General features: G+C 40.5%; 1 protein-coding gene across 19 annotated transcripts in view; it reads right to left on the bottom strand.

Moving 5' to 3' along the window:
- Nucleotides 1-3,318: 3,318 nt before the first annotated feature.
- The window catches only part of RIMS2 (regulating synaptic membrane exocytosis 2), a gene marked incomplete at both ends in the record, with an annotated part of 453,369 nt that continues 434,792 nt past the window's right edge, over nucleotides 3,319-21,895 (bottom strand). For all 19 annotated transcript variants that reach the window (XM_084282078.1, XM_084282089.1, XM_084282091.1 and 16 more), the window contains 5 exons: nucleotides 3,319-3,537; nucleotides 4,005-4,144; nucleotides 4,737-4,838; nucleotides 5,549-5,661; nucleotides 6,851-6,992. In XM_084282078.1, coding sequence (XP_084138204.1) covers nucleotides 3,319-3,537; nucleotides 4,005-4,144; nucleotides 4,737-4,838; nucleotides 5,549-5,661; nucleotides 6,851-6,992 — 716 coding nt within the window. The remainder of the gene's footprint in view (nucleotides 3,538-4,004; nucleotides 4,145-4,736; nucleotides 4,839-5,548; nucleotides 5,662-6,850; nucleotides 6,993-21,895) is intronic.

Genomic DNA, 21,895 nt, shown 5'->3' with positions numbered 1-21,895 from the left:
GAAGCACTGCCTCTGCTCCCCTCCCACTGAACTCCCTGGAGCTGCCTCATGTGGCTGTAGAGGTGTTGGCCTACAGCCTGCTCCCTGCTGCTTACGCCTGAACTACCAGTGCCTGGCCTCATTTGTGCCCTGCTCAAAAAAAAGGCTAATGTTAGGTGGTATCTGGACAGTAGAGGCTTACTAACTTGTCTTTTTCATAGTCCAATCTGTTTAATATTACAGTCCAATAACTAAAAATCTAAAGCTACAGCTTTCCCAGTGAATGAAGCAGTGGTAGGAACAATGAAAGGTCCCCATGCCAGGGACCACCGCCGGCATTGCTTTGGGGAGGCCAAGCAGAGCCTTCCTGCCAGCCACTTGGAGTGTGGCCAGCCCTGAAATTGGGCTTTATTTTTCTTCTTCTTCTTCTTTTTTTTTTATTTTTATTTTTTGTCATTTACCCGAGTTGCATGGCCATGTGTGCTTTGTACAGCCCCAGCACCTTTCACATCCTGGTGACACCAAAGCCTGAGCCCAGCCTCGCAGCTTCGGACAGCTTATGGTCATAACAGTGAGAAAAGAAACAAAGCACTGCAGACAAGCTCTGTAAAGAAAATGTTTTATTTAAAGTGTTAAATACCATCACCAGAATGAGTTTGATTTACATTAGTCGGTGTTCATTACAGGCCTAATCTGCCTTTTTTTTTTTTTTTTTTTTCCCCAACTGTATTCCTTTTAACTTTTTAAAACATAGTATGTACAAGACAGCAGTGATCACTGGAATAGTGCTATTTACATGACTAAACCATAAGTAGAGTTGCAGACGTGTGAAAATTAAAAAAAATACATTAATTTTTTTTTTTTTAAATAAATACTGCGTAATGACAAGTATGTACAAACCTTCCATGCGTCATGTCCTTGATTTTAAAACTTGAAATAATTTATATAGGACAATGCATACAGCAATGTGTGAGCACGTCTCACAGTATCAGGAAAATGGTTATGTAATTTTTCTTTAATCCTAGGGAATATTGTAGACTGCATGTTGGTAATATTTATTTGCTGCTGGTAGACAGGTGTCTAAATTATTTCAATAAATATAATTTTACCAGTCTGTCCATTAACTTAATAATCCATTATATAAACTCTGAAGACAAGACACAATCTTGATTTATATGATATTGCACAAAGTAAAAGGCATTTTAAGTGATACTATTATTACTTTTGCCCTCTAATGAGGCATGTACAATTTAATAATGGGAAACATTAATAGATTTTCAAATAAAATCAGAATAATTCTGTGTGGCCTGAAAGGTATATGTAATGCGTATTTCAAAAATTATTGCAAGGTTTCAATATTAAACCTTAAGTAGGTAATAAAGGCATACAAAGACCCAGAAAAAAAGGGACATTTTCTTATTAAATGTTAGCCAGTTACATTCCCTTTAAATAATGTAATTTAATGAGAAGCTTGAACTTGCAGCACCACCCAACGGTAGTTACTGTTTGCTACAAAAACCAGGTTTTTGAAGATCTGTTGACTGCAGTGAGGGTTCTGGTAATGGTGTCAAATAACTGCCGGAGTGGTAGCAATAAGCTTTAAGGCTACATTATGAACTGAAGATTGACATTTTTCAGACTGATATTACCTAATTATGTCTTTGCCAACACAAATGTAGTTTACGAAAATTGAACTTTACAGCAGAACTGTAAGAATTAGTAATCTTTGTTGCTTTTATAATCTCAAGAATGTAGCAATTTGGTTTAGTGCAAATAAAACTGTTTAAATTTACCTCCTAAAAATCAACCATTTACTTCGTTTTTCCTCTTTCCAAAACCTTCAAGAAATGATAGTTCAACCTTTGAATGAATGATGCTGGTGCTGAAAACAAATTTACTGAAGACATCTTGCAATGGCCACATGATTCCAGTATTTTGCTGTAGAATTCAATTTGAAGGTGAGAAAAAAATGAAAATAAGTTATCATGCACTGTACAATAAATTGCAAAAAGTTCAAATATCGTTTTTGTTTTTATCAAATACATGCTGAATTACATTAATGTACTCCCAAGCCATGTTGCAAAATCCTTTTCAACATGCTTGAAAAAAAGTTCTTAAACAATATTTTTCTCAAATAATTCAGAAATGCAGAACAATCTGCAATCCTGAACCAAATGTGGGGCATAAGAGAGTAATAAGTCAAAAGGTAGCCATTTTAGATTATGATGATCATCCTGGGAGGTGGAGGGGAAAAAGAGCAAAAGGAAGAAGAGAGACTGGGAGGAGAGATAGAGAAAGGAGGAGGTAAAAGATGTGTACAATTTGCACATTATGTTGAACTTTACAAGGCTTGTACCTTTTACATTTAAATAAATTTAATATATTACACTTATTTCTTGTCACATAAACAGAATTTTAAATATTTGCTAGAAATTATTTTTTTTATTTTTAATATACGTCTGTAAAAATACAGACCATGACTGATTTAAAGAATGATAAACGTGGTGTGTCTTTGTATCACCCTGTTGCATTCTCTTCCCTTTAAAACCATGCACTAGTGAAATTTATTTTTAAAAATAATATAAACTGTTGAAAATGGCTGATTTATTCTTTTGTTTTTTGTTTTTTTTTGCAAGTTGCAGCCCCAAGAAAATAATTTAAGTGTTCAGCTAAATCTGTGTCCATGCAAAAAAGTTTCTTTAATTTCATACAGTACAGTATATCCACAGAATTTATTTTTCAGAGAGTCCATCACATCTGGGGTTTCACTGTATCTATAGCTGGAGGTATGAAGCCCACCACTTGAAGTCTTGAACCTTTCCAGTATGAAGAGTTTTCAGATCTCAAGTAACTGTTTCAAATGACAGTTGACTTTTCCAGCATCCTTGCATTCTTCTTTTCTTCCAATGTCTGCAAATCCACTGACTTGTAACATGGCTTCATGGGAGGTTAACTCCATTTCTGTGGCATAACCAAGCTTTAGGGAGGGAGGGCAGATAAATAAAGAAACAGGAGCAACAAAATAGATATGCCATTGAAAAGGACTTTTGTTGCATGAAACAGATTGATTCTTTTAGTTTAGTCCATGGCTTCAGATTGGACCAAAACTGAGTGTCCCTGAACTCCAAACCTATCAGTTCTTCATGACTTCAGTCCTTCACCTGAGGGCCTTCTGTAGGGCACAATGTGTGCAACTTCCTTGAGAACACAGGATCGCGTTGTAGCCCTAGAAACAGGCTCAGAAGACACAACATTAAGCATGCAGTGTTACCAGGGTTTGCGACCTGTAATTTTATTTTTTTTGTAACGCTGGTTGCTATGACAACAGTTTCACAGACGCTATGAGCGAGCATACGAAGGTCCTGTTGAACTTTCAAGAGATGATTGGGAAGCTCTTCTGGTGAGAGGAGCTAAAGTTGGGTCTACTAGGGAAGAAGGAGGGAAGAGTTTGAACCACCCAATCACCATGTTGGACAGGTCCAGTTCGTCTAAAAGTATCTGTGCCACTCCCATAAAGGATTTGTGATCCATACGTCCATAGTCTCCCCAAACAATTATCTGTTAGCAAAGGAAACACAAGAAAATAGAAAAAAAAATCAGCAACAATAACGAGAGCTTCAGTCTGATTCTTCAGATGCCTCCACTTAATTCTATGTAGTAAAGAATTAAATATTCCACTGCTGATATAGTTCAGTGTATGTTACTGATATAGTTCAGCTTATATTACCACAATGCAGAGGCACTAATGAGCAGGGCAGTAACTGAGCAGTTATCTATTATACTAAGAAAGCTGAGTGAGATAAGGAGCACATTGTAGTACAGACAAAATAATCTACAACTGACTTTTGTCTAGCACTTTCTACTTGGTAGTCATCAATAGGTGTGTTACTGTGCTATTTTGGTAATCAACAAGTCTTTGAAACGGTAGAACTTGCCAAATTACTCATGAAAGATTTTTGAAAATCATTCAGTGCGAACTGAATAGGTGGCATTCTCAGATTCAGAAGAGTACTGATGCAAATTACCTGTAAAACTTTTCCTTGGGGACTTTCTTCAAATGATAGAAGTTGCTGATAAAGCGGTTCCAGCGTTTTTCTTGCTACCTTTGTTTTCTTTTTGGCTATGCAGACTCCATTTTCTAATAGATACACCTTTACATATGGTGCTGAGAAGGGAAGAAAAATAAATCTAAATTTTTGCATAAAAGATGCAATGTTCTATCACCATATGCTAAAATCTGCCTTTTACCAGATACATAACATATATAATAAGTCTCCACAAGCAGTATTAACATTTATTAACATGCGAAACATCCATGCGTTTTCTTTACCACCCCCCCCCCAAAAAAAAAAGAAAAAATAATATCCAGATTTTGACCTTGAAAAATCAGGTATTCCTATCTATAGCATCACTTTACTGTACAGTATGCAAAATAGGCTTGTTAAGTAAATGAATGACTTGCATTGACTTTGGTGAGATCTGGATCAATGCTCCAAATTGTTAGTAATTTAAAATAATCTACTAGGTGAAAATTAGTGAAGAAACGACTCTGACACAATTTCTATTTTGGCAGAAGAGCTTGCTAGAAGTATTAATATATCGTCCTTTCCACAGAGTGTTATAGGACATCAGATTATAAAAAAAGGACTAAGTTATCTACTAGTCTACTTTGCAGAGTAGATACCTATTCCACACCTCTTGTTGATTCCCTCTTCACTTCCCTCAAAGTTCACATTACTAAGACTTTTCTACCTTACCTGGCAGTGTCTTTGAACCTGGTTTTACAACAAGGCCACGGGCTCGGATAATTTCTACTTCCAATTGTCCTTTTTTGTCCATCATTCCCACCTGGATATCTCCTAGAGAACACACACACACACACACACAAAAAAAAGGATGAATATTCAATGACTTGTATCTTCTGCAACCTACCGATAAGCATGATCCAGATGTGAACACTTTTAGATAACTTAATACCTATTCTCTTCACTACTATTTATATTAGTAAACAATAAAAAAAAAAAATTTTAATAACTCCTCATCTCCCTTTTCCTGTGCCTCTATTACTTCAAATTAAATTCTATATATCTGTCTCAAGAATTTCAGAGAAATAAAGGCAGCAAGGGAATTAGTACAAAGCTGCTCTATGAAATTGCTTGGAATCTCTTCACCCTGCCTCTAGTTTAAGAAAAGGTATGAAAAAATACTTCTGCATGTAAAAAGTCTGTAAGAACAATAATAAATACTTTGCACCTAAATTCCCATTTTTATTCAATACTAGCCAAGTACTTCAGAGAAAAAATAGGTCTCAGCCACATTTCAAAGATGGAAAACTGAAGAAGAACAGATTAAAGACTGAATTTTTCAAACCACCTTTTTACTTTTGAATATCCTAATGAGTATCCAAAATTATTTTCAGCTAGGGCTCAGGTTATAGTGCTGGTCCTAACTGACTTGTTCAAAATCTCATGGGAAATCCTTATTTAAAGAACTGGAACCTAGATAATTTCTGTGTTCTAATTACCAGACCCAGTAGTTTATTTTATATCTATAGGGCAAAAATGCTTACCCATTGATGGTGTTGCCAAAGTCTGTCGCCCTACGAGCTGGGCAGGACCAAGACCATCCAGAAAATCACTGAACTGGCTATCTGCAGCCAACCTCACACCAGGGAAAATCAAACTGAAAAAGAATGTTGGAAATAAATAAGTAAAATCAGTAAATACTCTTGATCTTGCCTTTTGCTTTGTTTTCTAGATGCTTTGCCTTTATCAGTTATAATTCTGGTAATACTGCTTACAAGGAACTTATCTACACTGACAAGACAACAAAATAATTACTGTAATTTTCAAAACTTCCTGGTGTTCAACACGTAGTAATTCAGCCTCCAGCATATAATCACTCGAGCAGGTGAAGGAAGTGCTAATCCTCTCTGATTCTAACTTCCACAGTGTTATTATTGCGTCATGCTCTCTTTTCCCAATATATCAAAGGCCTCTTAATTACTGTAGTATTAATAGGAGATCAGTTCAATAAGGTATTAATACATGCCCTTACCAGTACTTTAGTTACATGAAGGTAAAATTTCTCATGCTTCTCAGTCAACATCAACTCAATGGCTGAATGTCAAAAGTATCCAGTGAAATAAATATATTAGACTGAACACTGGTCACTATTATTAAAAGCACCTTTTAAAATTATCATTCATTATATATGTCATATATTATGTCTTGGGGAATGACATATATTCAATAATGGAAATTAAATTCATCATGGAAAATGACGAAAGTACCTCAAAATTCAGATTCTTGCCATAAATTCTATGCGACCAAATAAAGGTCAACAAGTACTAAGAAAAACAATCTGGTCAATAACTGCTTGAGAAAAACAGTAGTCTTCTAGATGATCAATTAAAAGAAAAGGTCGAAAAAACTAGTGAGATTTGTAATGACCAACCATAAATAAACGTCCATCTCAAGTGCATACAGCGCATTGACCAGGACTTTTGAGATGTATCATCCAGTAAAGGTATATTGTCCAATGCTGGAAATACCACTAAAACAATCTATCCACAATAAGACTTGTCTGGCCAGTGCCTCGGACATACCACTCAGAGGTCCATAACTTTTATGAAAAGCATATGGGACATTAAAATACATGACAGTCTCATACTTCCACACAGATGGAGTTGGAGAGAGACTTTTTTGGCTACAGGAGAAAAATTAGACTTGGTGTTTGAGCAGTGTATCAACAACACTAGCTTGTGGAAGGGATTTTGACTGAACATAACCTACAGCATTCGCCTCACTTTTGTCTAACCATCAGTTTTGTGCAGAAACGACAGGTGACCACAATAGTAACTGCTGCTTACTTTCCCTCGGAGCTGTAGCTGTTCATGCTCCCATCCGTCGACTCGCGGCTGGCCTGACGGGTCATCCAGTTCCTCATCTCCACGGCCAGCCCCGTCTCAGTGCTCCTCTGGACAGTGCTCCGCAGCTTCTTACCCCCTGCCTCTGTGGAGACAAAACAGAGATCTCCATCGCACCGTGCCACCCTAGCTGGTCCTGCAGGGCACCGCTCCAAGCCGCAGCAGCAGTCGAAGCCAGAAATCACTGACCTGTACCGAGTCTTCCATTAAAAAATATCAGTATTTTATTAATAAGCAAGCAGACAGAACACTCATCATAAATACCTGTTGAGATACCTTAGTCCTGTCACTACCAGCTATTCAGACACAATACACAAGTCTGCCTGTGGAGGTAACCAGATTTACACCAGCCGTAATCTAGTCTGCTTAAAATACGTTTCCTCTGGACGAACACATCCCTCCTAGGGATTCAATAAGAGTGCTGCCATTATGTCAAAACCTGCAGTGTCTCAGGAATGTTTTAATCCAGCTGAATTATTGGATTTAAGAACATTTGGTCGTTATCTGCTTGCAGACATCAAGCTACAGACATCCATTAGTGAGGACAGTAAACCACAAATCAAGGACCCTTCCCATCCCCTAAAAAATACCGTAGTGACCCTTATGCACAATATGAAACTTTATTTCCATCTCCAAGAGTAACATTTTTTGTATCCATTTGCATAGCTTAATTTTAGTTGTAAAAACAGCAAAGTGAGAGATAGCTGGGTACTGGATAAGGGAAAAGTACTCAAAACTTAGTAAAGGAGAAAAAAAAATAAAAGAACTGAATATAGTATTATTTTGGTTTCAGAATTTTGATCAAGACCTCAGACAGAAAATGTATTAAAATTCCAGAAAACAAAAATCAAGAACTGCATAAAGCCTCAGTTTTTCTTTCATGAATAAGACAGTCACTCCACATCATTTCTGATTTTAATTATTCCCTGCAATAGTGCAGGGAATGCAGTATTCCAATTTCATTTACCTATTCAATGGATAAAACCCCCTCACTTCAGCACAATAATGTGTGATATACTGATTACAGAGTAGTAACTCTAAATATACATGACACCAAATGATACCAGATTTTTTAATCCACTTGATGCACTGAGTGGGCAGAAATATCCAAGATCCTGGGACATCTAGGACCTTGTCCTCTTCTGCAGTCTTTTGTAGACTGCTGTCCTTTCAGCTCCTCTGGCTCATCCCACACCAGAGGGCAGAACAGCAAGGAGGGATACATGTCAGGTAAAGAACATGGGGATTTTCAAGAAGTGGGAAACAGATACCTCAAATACCTTGAAAACCCACTGGCCCCATCAAAAAATGTTTAATAACTTTTCAATAGCATTTAACTGTCATGAGACATGATGCATATCAGCATCATGAATGTTTCATTCACGTCTTGTAGTCATGTTGCTTATCACATGACTTCTATACATTCCTTAATACCAAAACTTTTACTCAGTACAATATAAATAAAAGTAAGAAAAACAATTTTGCTGTAGATCTTCACCTTGCCCCTTAGGTACCATCAATTAATTTGGTACCTACACAGAAAGAAATCATTTTTTTACTCTGTCAAAGCTAGTTCTGAAAATACCCATTATTATCTGGAGCAATAAATTCATATATAAAATAAAATACAAGGCTAACATGACATATGGAAAATGAAGGACAGAAGTCAACAATTGGGTTGTATTGTTCCAACTGTCTGCTCTTCTATTTTTTATATTAAACTAATGAAAGCTGGCAGCTGACTTCCAACATTGGTCCAACATTGGTCTAAAATCCAATCACTCAGATCAAAGAAACATTACTGCAAAACTGCCCGGAAAAAATGTGCCATTGTCTTGTAGAGAAGGTACACAGTGTTACAGCTGAATCTGAAAGGTACGCGGCTCCCGAAGCTCCATGCTCCATTCACCAAAGTATTGTTACAGGATGTCGCCCTTCCGATGTTAAGAACTCTTTTGATTACTTAGTATTCATTCTTGTTAAATGGTGGTAATTTTCATTTCATTCTTGTAAACATGAATTATACAAATTTAACAGAACGACTCCATCTTACATGATTCTTCAAGTTTTTGTACCATATTTCAAAGATTTTTGGGGTTGGGATAAATATGAGTTTGACTATATGATATATGAAAGAGTATTACAGTAACCTTTATTAATTAGCAAGGCAGATTTTTTCTCTGAATTATAATTTAAATTTTGTATCTGCCTTTGCACTACCAAAACATTTGTAGAAAAAAAATCAACACATCTGTTGCATATCAATTTACTGAGAAATTAAGGCACAACTAGTGTAGTTGCCATTCAAGTCTTCATAGAGACACGTGTTTCACCAGCTGTTCTTTGCATCCCTTTGCACCAGTGTTCCTTTCCCACATTCACATTAATTGAAATAAGTGCTCTGGTTCGCAGGAAGACAAGCCAACAGCTGAGAAGATGCAACTTTGTTAGGGAATGAAAGCTGAACATTAAGTATAAATGCAGGTGATAAACAGGAATTATTTGGACCCTAACGCTGAATTTAAGGAGGGTCCAAAAGAGCCAATGTGAATAACAATTTTCAAGTTTTCAGCAGAAAATGGCACAGCTCTCTGATGGCCTCAAAAGAGGAAGATCTGACCTTTCGGCAGTAAGGCTGATGTTAGCACGATGCTAATCATGATGTTGATGCTTCTTGAAATAAGAACTGAAGATTTTAACAGCAAAATGGCATTTTGAAACAGAAGCTCAGAAAAAGCCTCAGCTCACAGACATGACTCCAGAGCTGCCGTTTAGAGATGAGTATTCTTTCAGATTAAGCTTGGCTAAACTAATATGTAATAACAGACATGAGAAATGCTTAAATGTGATTTCACAATACTACCACTACTTTGGTCCCTGGAAAAACATAACAAACCAAATCACAGAGTTTCTCAAGCAATTTAGATGCAAAAATGGTATTTATATGATTCATAGTTCATGTTTCATAAGTTCAGCATTAAAATACTTAAAAGGTTGCAAGCAGTAATAAAAATGTGAAGCATTCTCAGCTCAAAGAAAGTCTTCGGTAGCACACTTACAAGCTGTAGCTGGTGGAAGACCTGGCTGAAGGTCTTACTGCTCCAGTAAATCCAAACTGTTTCCCCTCATCCTTACCTAGAAATTAGAATACCCTCAGCTGTGTTGATTCAACTACTTGTGTGTCTGCCCTCTTTACCAGATCTAGCCCAAAAGTAACCAACCAACAACACTTTTAGAAGTTGTTCTTCTTCTAAGACCGATCATTTCATAAAACCAGTTCTGAAATCATACATTTTAAAGATCCCAAATGAAATGATGCTGCTCTCTAGCTAGATCAGTAACTTGAGGGTGCATCTGCCTTACACAGGAGTAAACACGGAACTGGTGCCAGTGTAAAGGTGGCAATCTGGATTCGTAATCATCAAGTACTTACACATATACACTCACTTCACACAGTTTTTAACTTCTCCCAATGAAAGGATGAGGAAATGAGAGGATTAGTAGCATATTTTGTTGTTAAGTATGCTGCTGACCACCTACTCTGAAAATAAATTTCCTCATAATTTACTGAACTCTAATAAAGAACATTGAGAATGTTCTCCAAATTAGCATAATCTAATTGCCCTAGAAAGAAGAAATTTCTCTTAAGTCGCCAGCAAAAATATGGAATGCATTATCTGAAAAACACTAGTTCAGATTCTTATGGCTATATTGAATGGAGTGGAATAAATTACCAGAAATAATTGCTCTGGCATTTATGAAAGCACATTCATTCTTACAGTTAATCACGTTGGTAATTTAACTAATATGGTTACTGCAAATAGACTCTACAGGCCGTATTTTCTAAATGACTTGTGGATTTATTTGCTCCCATAACAAGGAGTGCAAATCGCTTTGAAATGAAGGGTGCAGCACTCCTGATGTGATCTTCCATACCAGATGAGGGCAAGCTGAAGACTGCAGTGAGCACAACAGATTAGCTTCTGTGATCTGGGATCCAGCCAGATGATAACTGCCTCTGCTGGGGGAATGCACAAGGTCTCAGCTTGCTGTCGGCAAGTGCCTGCTAGGAGAGCCCCAGGAGAGGACACTGCTGGTGCAGGCAGAGGCCAGCTGGTTATGCTGGTCCCCATGTGGTACGTGAGCTCTCGGTTGGACTCTCATGGAGTACAAAGCAGCTGTGGCTTCAGAAACACACTTGAGCGCTTGAAGTGCCACTTCCCACCAAACAAAAATGGTTGAGTAAAAACTGATTCATTTTTTTCATCTGAACTCAGGAGTTAGATCCACAAAGAGCATGAAGTGACTATTTTCCAAGAGCAAAACTCTCTAAGTATCTGGAGACCTGCTCTGGGCACATGAAGAACAGGTTAGATAAAATTATCAGAGAGTCTAAGAACACCTGAGCCTACCTAAGAGAAGTGGACAGGGTAGGTCTCAAATCCCCTTGCTGACACACAGTTATAGATCTGGCACAGCCCTGTTTTTGGCATTAGCTCTTGTTTAAGCACTGCAGGGAAACACAGCTCAGCAGTTTCTTTGCTTGCATCACCCATAGACCTCAAGCTGCCAGTATGGGTTAGGATCTCCTAATTTAAGCAAGATCTGGGAAACCCAGATTCCACCACCACCTCAATTTAAGAAACTTTGAGCCCATCTTACCTGCTCTCAAGACATTGCTCCCCACCAGCTCATCAAGTGTCCTGTTACCGCCCTTCTGATGGAGTTTCTCCCCAGGGCATGATGCAAGCACTTCTGAAGCCCAAAGAGCCTCTGCAGGGCAGGAGCAGCTATAACCACTGACCTTTGTGCTTGTAGGGAAGAAGGGAAGACCTTTGTACTGGTTCTTCCTTTCACGTATATCTCAAAGAGAACACTATGAAATTCAGACTGGGATGGGAATGGCCTGCCAGAGGAACCCAAAAGCAGTGCTGCCTTCAGTATGGATGCACTTCAGTGCATCCAGGGCATTCAGGGCAGCCAGGTAGGAAAAGTTTGACAGAGCCTGGACTAACAGAGCCTCAGTCTACACTATGCCTACAAAATCCTCTGAAAAATCCTGTTCTGTCCTACAGGAAGGAAGGAACTGTCCCAATGACACATGGCCTTCCCCTTCCAGAAGGCCAACAAAGATAGAATGGAAAGACTTTGGGGTGGAGAAGCCACACCGACTGTCCACATCACAGGCAGCAAAGGAACTACATTTCCTCTTTAACAATTTCATTGTGCTCCACTGCATTTTCAGGTGCCCAAACACCTTCCTCTAAAACAGAGCCTCGCAGCCTCTGGTCAGAAAAGGTTTTCAAATTTCTTGGGAGCCCTCATTAGCTTTTCATTTTCAGTCAAGAAATACTTCCCGTGCCTTTTTATTTCCTCCTCTTTCTTTCCTCTGGCCACACTGGAAGCATGGTTAATTAAGATTAAGGTTAATTAAGACAGCACCTAAGAAAAAGTGAAAGAAAGACAGATGTGAATGAAATGATCAGCTGCAAATCGGGTCCCATTCTCATTGAACTCCCATATACGGGACTCAAGAGGCAGCCATCAAAAATCTTGTCTGTTCATGGGATAAAAGCTCAGACTAAATTGCAGCATCCTTTTGTCTGTATTTCATTTCCCTTTCATGGCAAGGCTGCTCATATTTCCAATCTGGAAAAGATCCCCCCTGGCTTGTTGTGGCTGCGTGATGTGAGGTCAGTTCACCACATGCTGCTCCCAGGCAATGCTGTGGTTTAAGGCAGGCACCTGCTCCTTATTCCCTCCCACTTCTCAATGTGTTTAAAGTTGTATTCTGCCACTTTAATTTCCCTGCTCTGCTCATTTTCATTCTCCTGATAGTTTTAACTGATCCTTCTGCAAATATTTAAGAGCATCAGACAACAGAAATTGCTTTTGTCTGCGTGGGGCATCACTTCAAGCTTTTCAACACTTGTGATCCCAAGAGCTTTTAAAATATTTTTACAAGACTGAGGTATTAACAAGAATTGTATTTCCCATACATGATAATTACTTTAGTGTTTCTAAAATTCCTGTATCCCCTGTATTATTATACAGAATCGGTACTGAGCATGCTACATACAAAATTGACACATTGCTGCCTCTGACAGCTTTCAGCTTCTTTTCAACACCTGTGCTGCGCACCATGCTCTGGAGATCCCAGCTTGGCATAAAGGGAACCGCAGCAGCAGGGTCTGGAGCTCGGTCAATTCTCCTGACAAGGAAATTACCTCTGATAACAGCCCCCCAGCACGCTGGGAGCCACCCCAGGGAACCAGTCTGGATGGGTGCTGGCATTACTGGTGTTCCTCTGGGATCTCCGCTTCTCTGTTGGTTACTTGGCCCCCACCATATGACAGCAAACCAGCTTTTAAGACTTTTGGTTGGATTCCTTGTTTTAAGGATGTTGAGTACAGATTTTGGCTGCAGTATTGACACAGTGAAGGACATTTTTAAGTATAATGTAGAAGTGCATACTTCACAGTACACACTGAAACAGAAACCCCCCATTTCCATACATAACCCCAACTTCTCTTAATATTTCAGAAAAGAATGCCTTTTTTTTTTTTTTCACCTCCATATTCATTGTACTGATATCAGGAGCTGCTGTATTTAGAGAAAAAAGCTTCAGCTATGCATTTTTACTTTCTAACTTAATCTTTACAGCTTTCCAGCTTTTCAAATACAAAACTTATGTGATAAACACTTACCTAAGAACATTTTAAAAGGCACAATCAAACACCAAGCGTGCCCTATTGAAATGATAACAATATACACTTTTTGATTTTATAAGCAAAGAAAACATTTTATATATATATATATATATATATATATATATATATATATATATATATATATATATTTAACTGCCTACTTGGCCCATGAGTGATCAGGACATCCTGATTATGCTTGTGCTACTTCGTTTTATTTTTTATTTTACTAGTAGGCTGAGAAGGACAACACAACTGTACACAGCCACTCAGGCATTTCCAGCACCATTGCAGCAGTCTCTGCTTCTGTTACGGGTAAGACCATGACTCTTGTACGTGTGGCTGGAGGACCCACCAGCCAAAAGCCTCTTAGGATTGCTGTAGAACTAAACACAAAGATGTGACACCAAAGAAGTTTTGCTTTTCAGCCCACAGCTGCATGCCCCATGTGCCAAGTGACCCGAATGAACAGCATATTGGGTACCCTCACTTAGCTGTGATCCCATGGAGATTGGTGATCTGGCAATTCAGACAGAATAGGTCTGACTTTGTGCATAAGCAGATAGGTAGGATTTTATACCCACTCTGTACATCCCGTACCGCAATTTGCTTGACTACAGAAAGTGCAAAGCAGCGGGAAATCAGCCTTATCCCCAGGCTATTAAAATCCTGAAAAAATAGAGCAAGCAATTTTGTAGTATTACATTCTAATTTTACATACCGTTTACATAAGGAATCGCTAGCTAGGTGCACATCTTCACCACGAGCAACCTCTAAACCCAGCCTTTGATTTTGCCAATGACAAAGGACGACCGTCTTGAGTAAAAAGAAACCATCGCTGCAGTTCTGTGTTACAATGCTATTAGGTTTATATGCACATTTTCCTGGATGAAGAGCATCCTTGTGTGCTCATTAATGACAGTTATTCCACGCAGCGCCAAGAGCAGATTACAACTTCTGAAACAGTGAAGTGTTTCTGTAATGAGGAGCTCACAATTGCTCTTCATTTTTGTATTACATGAATTGGGATGTATTTTCTAAATACATAACAACACTAATAGCATTCTTTAGCCCAATCTTGTTTATTTTTAATATAGCTGGAATGATTACATACATTATCAGAAGGATCTGTGCAGCAGTTTTGAATGATGTAGCGAGCGTGTTGAAACAATTCAACATCCTCTGTTAGGGTCTAATGAGATAGATGGTGCCAAGTAGTTGGATGGCTACTGAGATTACACAAATTAGGAACAGATCTTCCTCTTAGCTTTGTCTAAAATGAGTAATGGTACCATGCAAATACCATTATTTAAATAACCGCAGCTCCCCAAACTCCGACGTTTCACACTGTAATGACCCATTTTCAAAGCACTGCTGTTAAACATTTACCTCTGCAATTGAAAAAGCGGCAATGCAGCCAGCCATCGCTCTGCTATGCTGTTGACCTTGCCACTGACAATGACAATTACAGCATGTTGATTTAACTCGGGCAGGTTTTTTCAGGTTTATGTTCACAGCTGCTGACGCAGCCATACCCGAGCTGTTCAGGTAGATGCTGCTGTGTAACACAACAAATATGAGAAATACAGCTTTAAAACTCTGCTGGGCATTTCCATCATACAGTCAGCTGAAGCATGCTATACTTTCTTTGAATGTCAACCTTTCTCCTCCACTCTCCTCTGTTGGTTTTCCAGCCAGTCCCCAGACTCCACGTGTTTTGTTCAAGCCACATTCTCTGCGTTGCTGGCAGCAGTATAGCTATTCCTATGCTTCTTTTTCAAAAGGTTTTATCTGCCTTGGGACTGAAAAGGCAGACAAAAATTGCTGGAAATGACTTCTGTGCTACCTCTGCCTGCCCTGGAGCCAACCAGAGGAGCTGTGCAGGTGGGAGAGCCAGCCCTGCAGCATGAACGGAGAGGTGGACTGGAGTCAGTCCCCAGGCAGTGTGGTAGCAGCAAACAAAGCATAAAATTTAACGTCATACAGATTCTGTCGAGTGATTTTTATCCTCCACATGAGCCACCCCACTTTCGCAGGAGATACACAGTAGCCAACCTCTGGTGTGTTAGCATCATTCGAGCCTGTGCTCCTTAAAGCTTTGTCCTTTACAGCTGACACCTTTCCACAGGACAAAATACCCTTCTCTCACCTTCCACCTCGACTCTGCCTCTGCACATTCCACGCAAGCAAGGTCATCTTTACCACCAAGGCCAAAAAATAGGCCAATTCCCCCAAGAAGATGTAGTTACTCTCATTTTCTTCACCGCCTGATAGTCCTGCTATTACTTTATTCTTTTTAAGAGGACAATTTTAAAGCATAACGGCTTCATGTGCAGGATTCTCTTCACTTTAATAATTACTGTATTAATGAATTTATTGTTACTACTTCCCCCATTTTCTATTTCTGGTTAAATTATTGTCTGCTTGTTATTGTCTACTGGGACCTCCAGAGGGACAGCGTGATCTGGTGGCCTAACCACAGGAACTGAATCCAGGAACTGCACAGCTTTATTCCAGCTCTACCAACGAGCAGATGATTAATCTGCGAACAATGCCACTGAAATCAATAATAGTGCTCAAGTGAGCAGTCAAAGATACGTTTCAAGTCCTGCTCCTTCACTCACTGGCATCAGTGGCACACTCCTGCTCGCACCTACGTGATCAAATAACTTTTCCAACCAGGTTTCCAGATAGCTACCAGCTAGGTAACAGCAGCATGCAACGGGTTTGATTCCTACTGAACCCCTGTGGCCACACTCAAGAAACTTTTTTTGGCAGACATCACTATGCAGAACTGCAATGTATATTCTCCTCAGCTAGCAAAACTCATTCCTGCTATTTCTGGCATGATTGTCTTGGGCTGGAGAACATTCTGTGGCTTTTTTTTTTTTTCCCCTCTCTCCAATTGCCTTTTGTTTTTCTAACATACTGGGAGACCAAGATGCCTTCCAGTTCTTTCTGAATTAATTTATGTCTTAAATTATCATAAATTATCTCTCGAATTGTCTTCAGCACCTGCAAAGCATTTGATTTTCCTCTTGAATCTCACAGCTTTGCTACCACCCAAAAACTCAGTGTTTTGGTGAAGACGACATTAGATTGAAATACAATCCCTTTTGGAGGGCATATTTCTGCATGCAGGTCTTGGCACGAGTGGCTTTTCCATGGCTGCACTCCTGACAACCTGCCATTTAACAGCACAAATCAACACCTCAGTGTAAATGCAAGGCAGAAGTGAATGTAAGGAGCATAAAACGGAAAGTGTAGCACAAATTTAGCACAGCAAACAATACACGCTGTGTAATGTGAGGAAGCACCAAGTTAACAATCCCACTTGTAAAAGCAGACATAAGCTTTCTAGTGACCACATGTGATCCGAGCCTCTGCCTTCCTCTGTGTGTGCTGGATAACCTTCAGTCCTGCATGCAAAAATTCACTTGCTCAAGCACATTTTCCAGTCAACCACAGGAAACTTTAGTAAACTCAAATCCACCGCTTTTAAATATCTTATGTGCGTGAAATTTCGCATTATCGCTACACAGATGTCTAAAACCATGTCACAAACATTTACATTTGAAATACCCCAGTTGTTCGAATTTAATGACAAAGTTTCCTTTAACTTCAACAGAGCCAGGATTAAGAGACAAAACGTGAGGCTCAAGATGCTTCAAGAGCAGCTTCAAGATTCACACCGCACGCCTCTCTTCGATGACATCCACGTAATTTGAATCTGTTCCGAGCACCAGGTGATGCTAATTCCCACTTTAGGATGCAGGCTGTGCCCTCCATTATCCACAAAGGTAACAAAATATACTAAAGACATCTTTTGAAAACCTTGACACTTCCATAACAGATGTAATCTGCTCTGCTCATGAAGTGTTAATTCTGGGTGTGCACAAGCACAGCTACCAGAAGTACACTAACAATGCAAAAAATATTGGGGGGTAAACCTGAAGGACTCATGTAGCTGATTAGCAAGTCAGAAACACAAGGACCAGTATCAGAGCCCTGGGCTGTAAACCTGGCCAACCCACGACAAGTTCATGCCTGCCACTGAGCTGGAAACCTGCAGCCTCTCCACAGCCTCTTTAGCGCATCACAGCTTGGATGCCAGGGCTGAAGAAGTCTCCTTTCTTCATCAACTGACACTCAAATCTGTCTTCTCATTCATGGTGTTCTAAAATGGCTTCTGAATTTGTTCCTATTAATACCTTCTTTTGACATACTTTTTGGTGACTTTGAAACTTGACATTACACATGTACTTTCCTACCCAAAGGCATACCTATGGGCCAGCGTATTCATTTCAGCAGCTAATGAACATAAGTCTTCAAGGGTGCATCATAAATAAATGCCTCAACAAGAACAGATTTTCTATTTGTATTAAAAGTGTGACTGAGTGGAAAATGTAAAAGCACCTCTGTGTAGTGGGTTATCTTTTTTTTTTTAACCTATTCATCATACACAAAAATAACTACCTCTTGAGGATGTATAACTTATGTAGTGGGTTTAACATTTATCTTTTACAGATTAAAGTGTAAAGCAGTAAGTACACAAACATGGGAGCACACATACCACAACAACTTAAGGACACTGCGGGTACAAAAATATAATTGCGTAAAAGCATCCAGAAGACAACAAATTAAAATAGGGCGCAGAGGTGATTTGCATTCAAAAAAAAAAAAAAAACACAAAAAACACAGCTTTTTATTTTTTTCTTTATAACCCCAGTGAGTGCACTAGGGAAAGCAGCTCAGCTGTCATGCCCGCCATGCCTCTGTGACCTGGTGTGTCTGAAGGCTCAGGCAGCAGAGACTCAGCTGTGCAGAAACTACACAGCAATTGCATCTCTGCTCTTTCATTTGAACTACACGAAATGCATTTTAAAGCGTAGCCTACATCTACATACGATCAGATAACTTAAATAAACACAACATGTAAAAAAACCCTGTATATAGTCATTTAACACTACTTTTTAAATAACTTGCCAGCACAAACTAAATAAATCATTACAATTGAATTAACATTAAACTAACAGGTATTCTTCTATTGATTTCCATAAAGTTCAGATTTCTTCAAGTCAGTGAATAGCTTTAAACATAGACGGGTCTCAACTGAGGAATAAATTATTATTTTTTTTTCCTAGAGAAGTAAAGGAAACAGACCAGAACAATTGTGGTGGTTTTACTCAGGTGGGCAGCCGAGCTCCACCACAACCGCTCTCTCACTCCCCCTCTCCTCAAAGAGGAAGGGGGAGAAAATACAACACAGAGAACTCGAGGTTTGAGATAAGAAAGGTTTAATTAAAGGGAAAGGGAATGGGAGAAAAAAAACAGAGACAAAAGAAGCAATCAGTCCGCGCGGAAGCACAGAGAGAGGAAAAATTATTCTCTACTTCCCATCAGCGAGCGGTGTTCGGCCACGTCCTGGGAAGCAGGGCCCCAAACGCGTAGTGGTTGTTCAGGAGGAACAGCCCCCTCCCCCACGAGAGCCCCCCCTTTTATTGCTGAGTGTGACATCAGGTGTTATGGAATATCCCTTTGGTTGGTTTAGGTCAGCTGCCCCAGCAATGTCCCCTCCCCATCACTTGCCCACCCCCAGTCTGCTGGCTTTTGGGGGCTTGGAAGGAGTCCTGATGCTGTGCCAGCACTATGCAGCAATAGACACAACACTGGAGTGATATCAGTGCTGTTCCAGCTACGAGTGCAGAGTACAGCACTGTGTGGGCTGCTGCAGGGAAAAGGTGACTCCAGCTCAGACAGACCCAACACAACTTCCACCCCTTATTCCATAACATTTGTGTCACAATCAGGTACAGTTTAGTATATAGATGTTCTCATCACCATTGTTTTCTGTCCATTGAAGCATTTTTATGTCTGTACTTCTCTTTATTCTATAGGTCTTTTCCCAAAATGCTCATAAAAACTGTTGATGGTTTCGCCTTCATCTGTCAAAGTGGTCACTCAGGGCAGGCGAAGTTGGTTTTCTTGACACCAGCACCAGCTTAGCTCACATCAGTGTTGCACTTGCCCGGTTCCTTGCAAAGTTGACCTGTCATTGGTTCTGCAGTGTCCTCCTACAACACATAACTTGGATGACAGATTAATTTTCTCCCAGTGTTAAATCTCCTTGAGGCACACACTTGATATCCCCATCTTTCTGCATTACCCACCAGGTATACCCTGGTCCTTGGGCAAAGACAATCCCACGAGTGGGTTTGCCTTTTCCCGAGGCAGGGGCAACCCACACCGCCTTCCCCATCCACTTCCCCACACGCACTACAGGGACTTTAGCTTCTCCCACAGTGTGTAGGGGTTTTGTTTCAGCAGGACCAGGACGGTTTTCAGACCCCCTGTTGTTAACTAGCCAAGTGGCCTCTGGTAGATTTATATCCCAATGTTTCCATGTCCCAGCACCCAATGCTCGCAGCATAGTTTTTAACAGTCCATTGTACCTCTCAACCTTCCCAGAGGCTTGTGGGTGATAAGGGATGTGATACACCCATTCAATGCCATGTCTCTTGGCCCAGGAAGTGATCAAATTGTTTCGGAAGTGACTCCCATTGTCGGACTCTATTCTCTCCGGTGTACCATGTCGCCACAGCACTTGCCTTTCCAGGCCCAAGATAGTGTTTCGGGCCGTGGCATGGTTTACAGGGTATGTTTCCAGCCACCCAGTAGTTGCTTCTACCATGGTGAGTATGTACCGTTTGCCTTGGCGGGTTTGTGGAAGTGGTCCGATGTAGTCAATCTGCCAGGCCTCACCATATCGAAATCCAAGCCATCTCCCCCTGTTCCAGGGAGACTTTACCCTCATGGCTCGTTTAATTGCAGCACAGGTCTCACACTGATGGATAACCTGTGTGATGGCCTCAATGGTCAGGTCCACCCCTCGATCACGAGCCCATCTATATGTGGCGTCCCTCCCCAGATGTCCTGATGTTTCATGAGCCCATCGAGCTACAAACAGTTCACCCTTATGTCCCCAGTCCAGGTCCACCTGAGCTATTTCAATTTTTGAAGCTCGATCTACTTCTTCGTTGTTCTGATGTTCTTCGGTAGCACGATTCTTAGGCATATGGGCATCTACATGACGTACCTTTACAGCCAGGTTTTCTACCCGGGCAGCAATATCTTGCCACAGGGTAGCAGCCCAGATAGGTTTACCTCTGCGCTGCCAGTTGTTCTGTTTCCATTGTCGCAGCCACCCCCATAGCGCATTTGCCACCATCCATGAGTCAGTGTAGAGATACAGTACCGGCCACTTTTCTCTTTCAGCAATTTCTAGGGCCAGTTGTATAGCTTTCACTTCTGCATACTGACTTGACTCACCTTCCCCTTCCATGGCCTCCACAACTTGTCGTGTGGGACTCCACACAGCAGCTTTCCACTTCCGATGGCTCCCTACCACACGGCAGGATCCATCAGTGAACAACACATATTGCTTTCTGTCTTCTGGCAACTCATTGTATGGTGGTGCCTCTTCAGCACGCGTTACTTCTTCTGTCGGTGCTCCGAAATCCCTGCCCTCTGGCCAGTCCATAATCTCTTCCAGGATTCCCGGGCGATTGGGTTTCCCCATTCGAGCCCGCTGTGTAATTAACGCTACCCATTTACTCCACGTAGCATCGGTTGCATGATGTGTAGTGGGGATTTTCTCTTTGAACATCCAATGTAACACAGGTAGCCGTGGGGCCAAGAGAAGTTGTGCTTCTGTACCAACAACTTCTGAAGCTGCTCTAATCCCCTCATATGCTGTTAATATTTCCTTTTCAGTTGGGGTGTAATTGGCTTCTGATCCTCGATAGGCCCGGCTCCAGAACCCCAAAGGTCGGCCTCGAGTTTCTCCTGGGGTCTTCTGCCAGAGGCTCCAGGTGAGCCCATGCTCCCCAGCTGCAGTGTACAGTATGTTTTGCACAGCTGGTCCAGTACGGACAGGCCCAAGGGCTACTGCACGAGCTATTTCTTGTTTGAGTTGTTCAAAGGCCTGTTGTTGCTCGGGGCCCCACTCGAAAGAGTTCCTCTTTCGAGTCACTCGATATAGAGGACTCACAAGCTGACTATAGCCTGGCACATGCATTCTCCAAAATCCCACAAGACCTAGGAAAGCTTGTGTTTCTTTTTTGCTAGTTGGCGGAGACATAACTGTTATTTTGTTGATCACATCCGTCGGAATGTGGCGACGTCCATCCTGCCATTTTACCCCCAAGAACTGGATTTCCTGTGCAGGTCCCTTGACTTTATTCTGTTTAATGGCAAATCCAGCTTTCAGAAGAATTTGAAT

The sequence above is a fragment of the Netta rufina genome (genome assembly GCF_964035555.1).
Source record: "Netta rufina genome assembly, chromosome: 2".
Classification (NCBI taxonomy): Eukaryota; Metazoa; Chordata; class Aves; order Anseriformes; family Anatidae; genus Netta; species Netta rufina.
The sequence above is the reverse complement of the archived record's forward strand: the minus strand, read 5'-3'. Positions and strand labels throughout refer to the sequence as shown.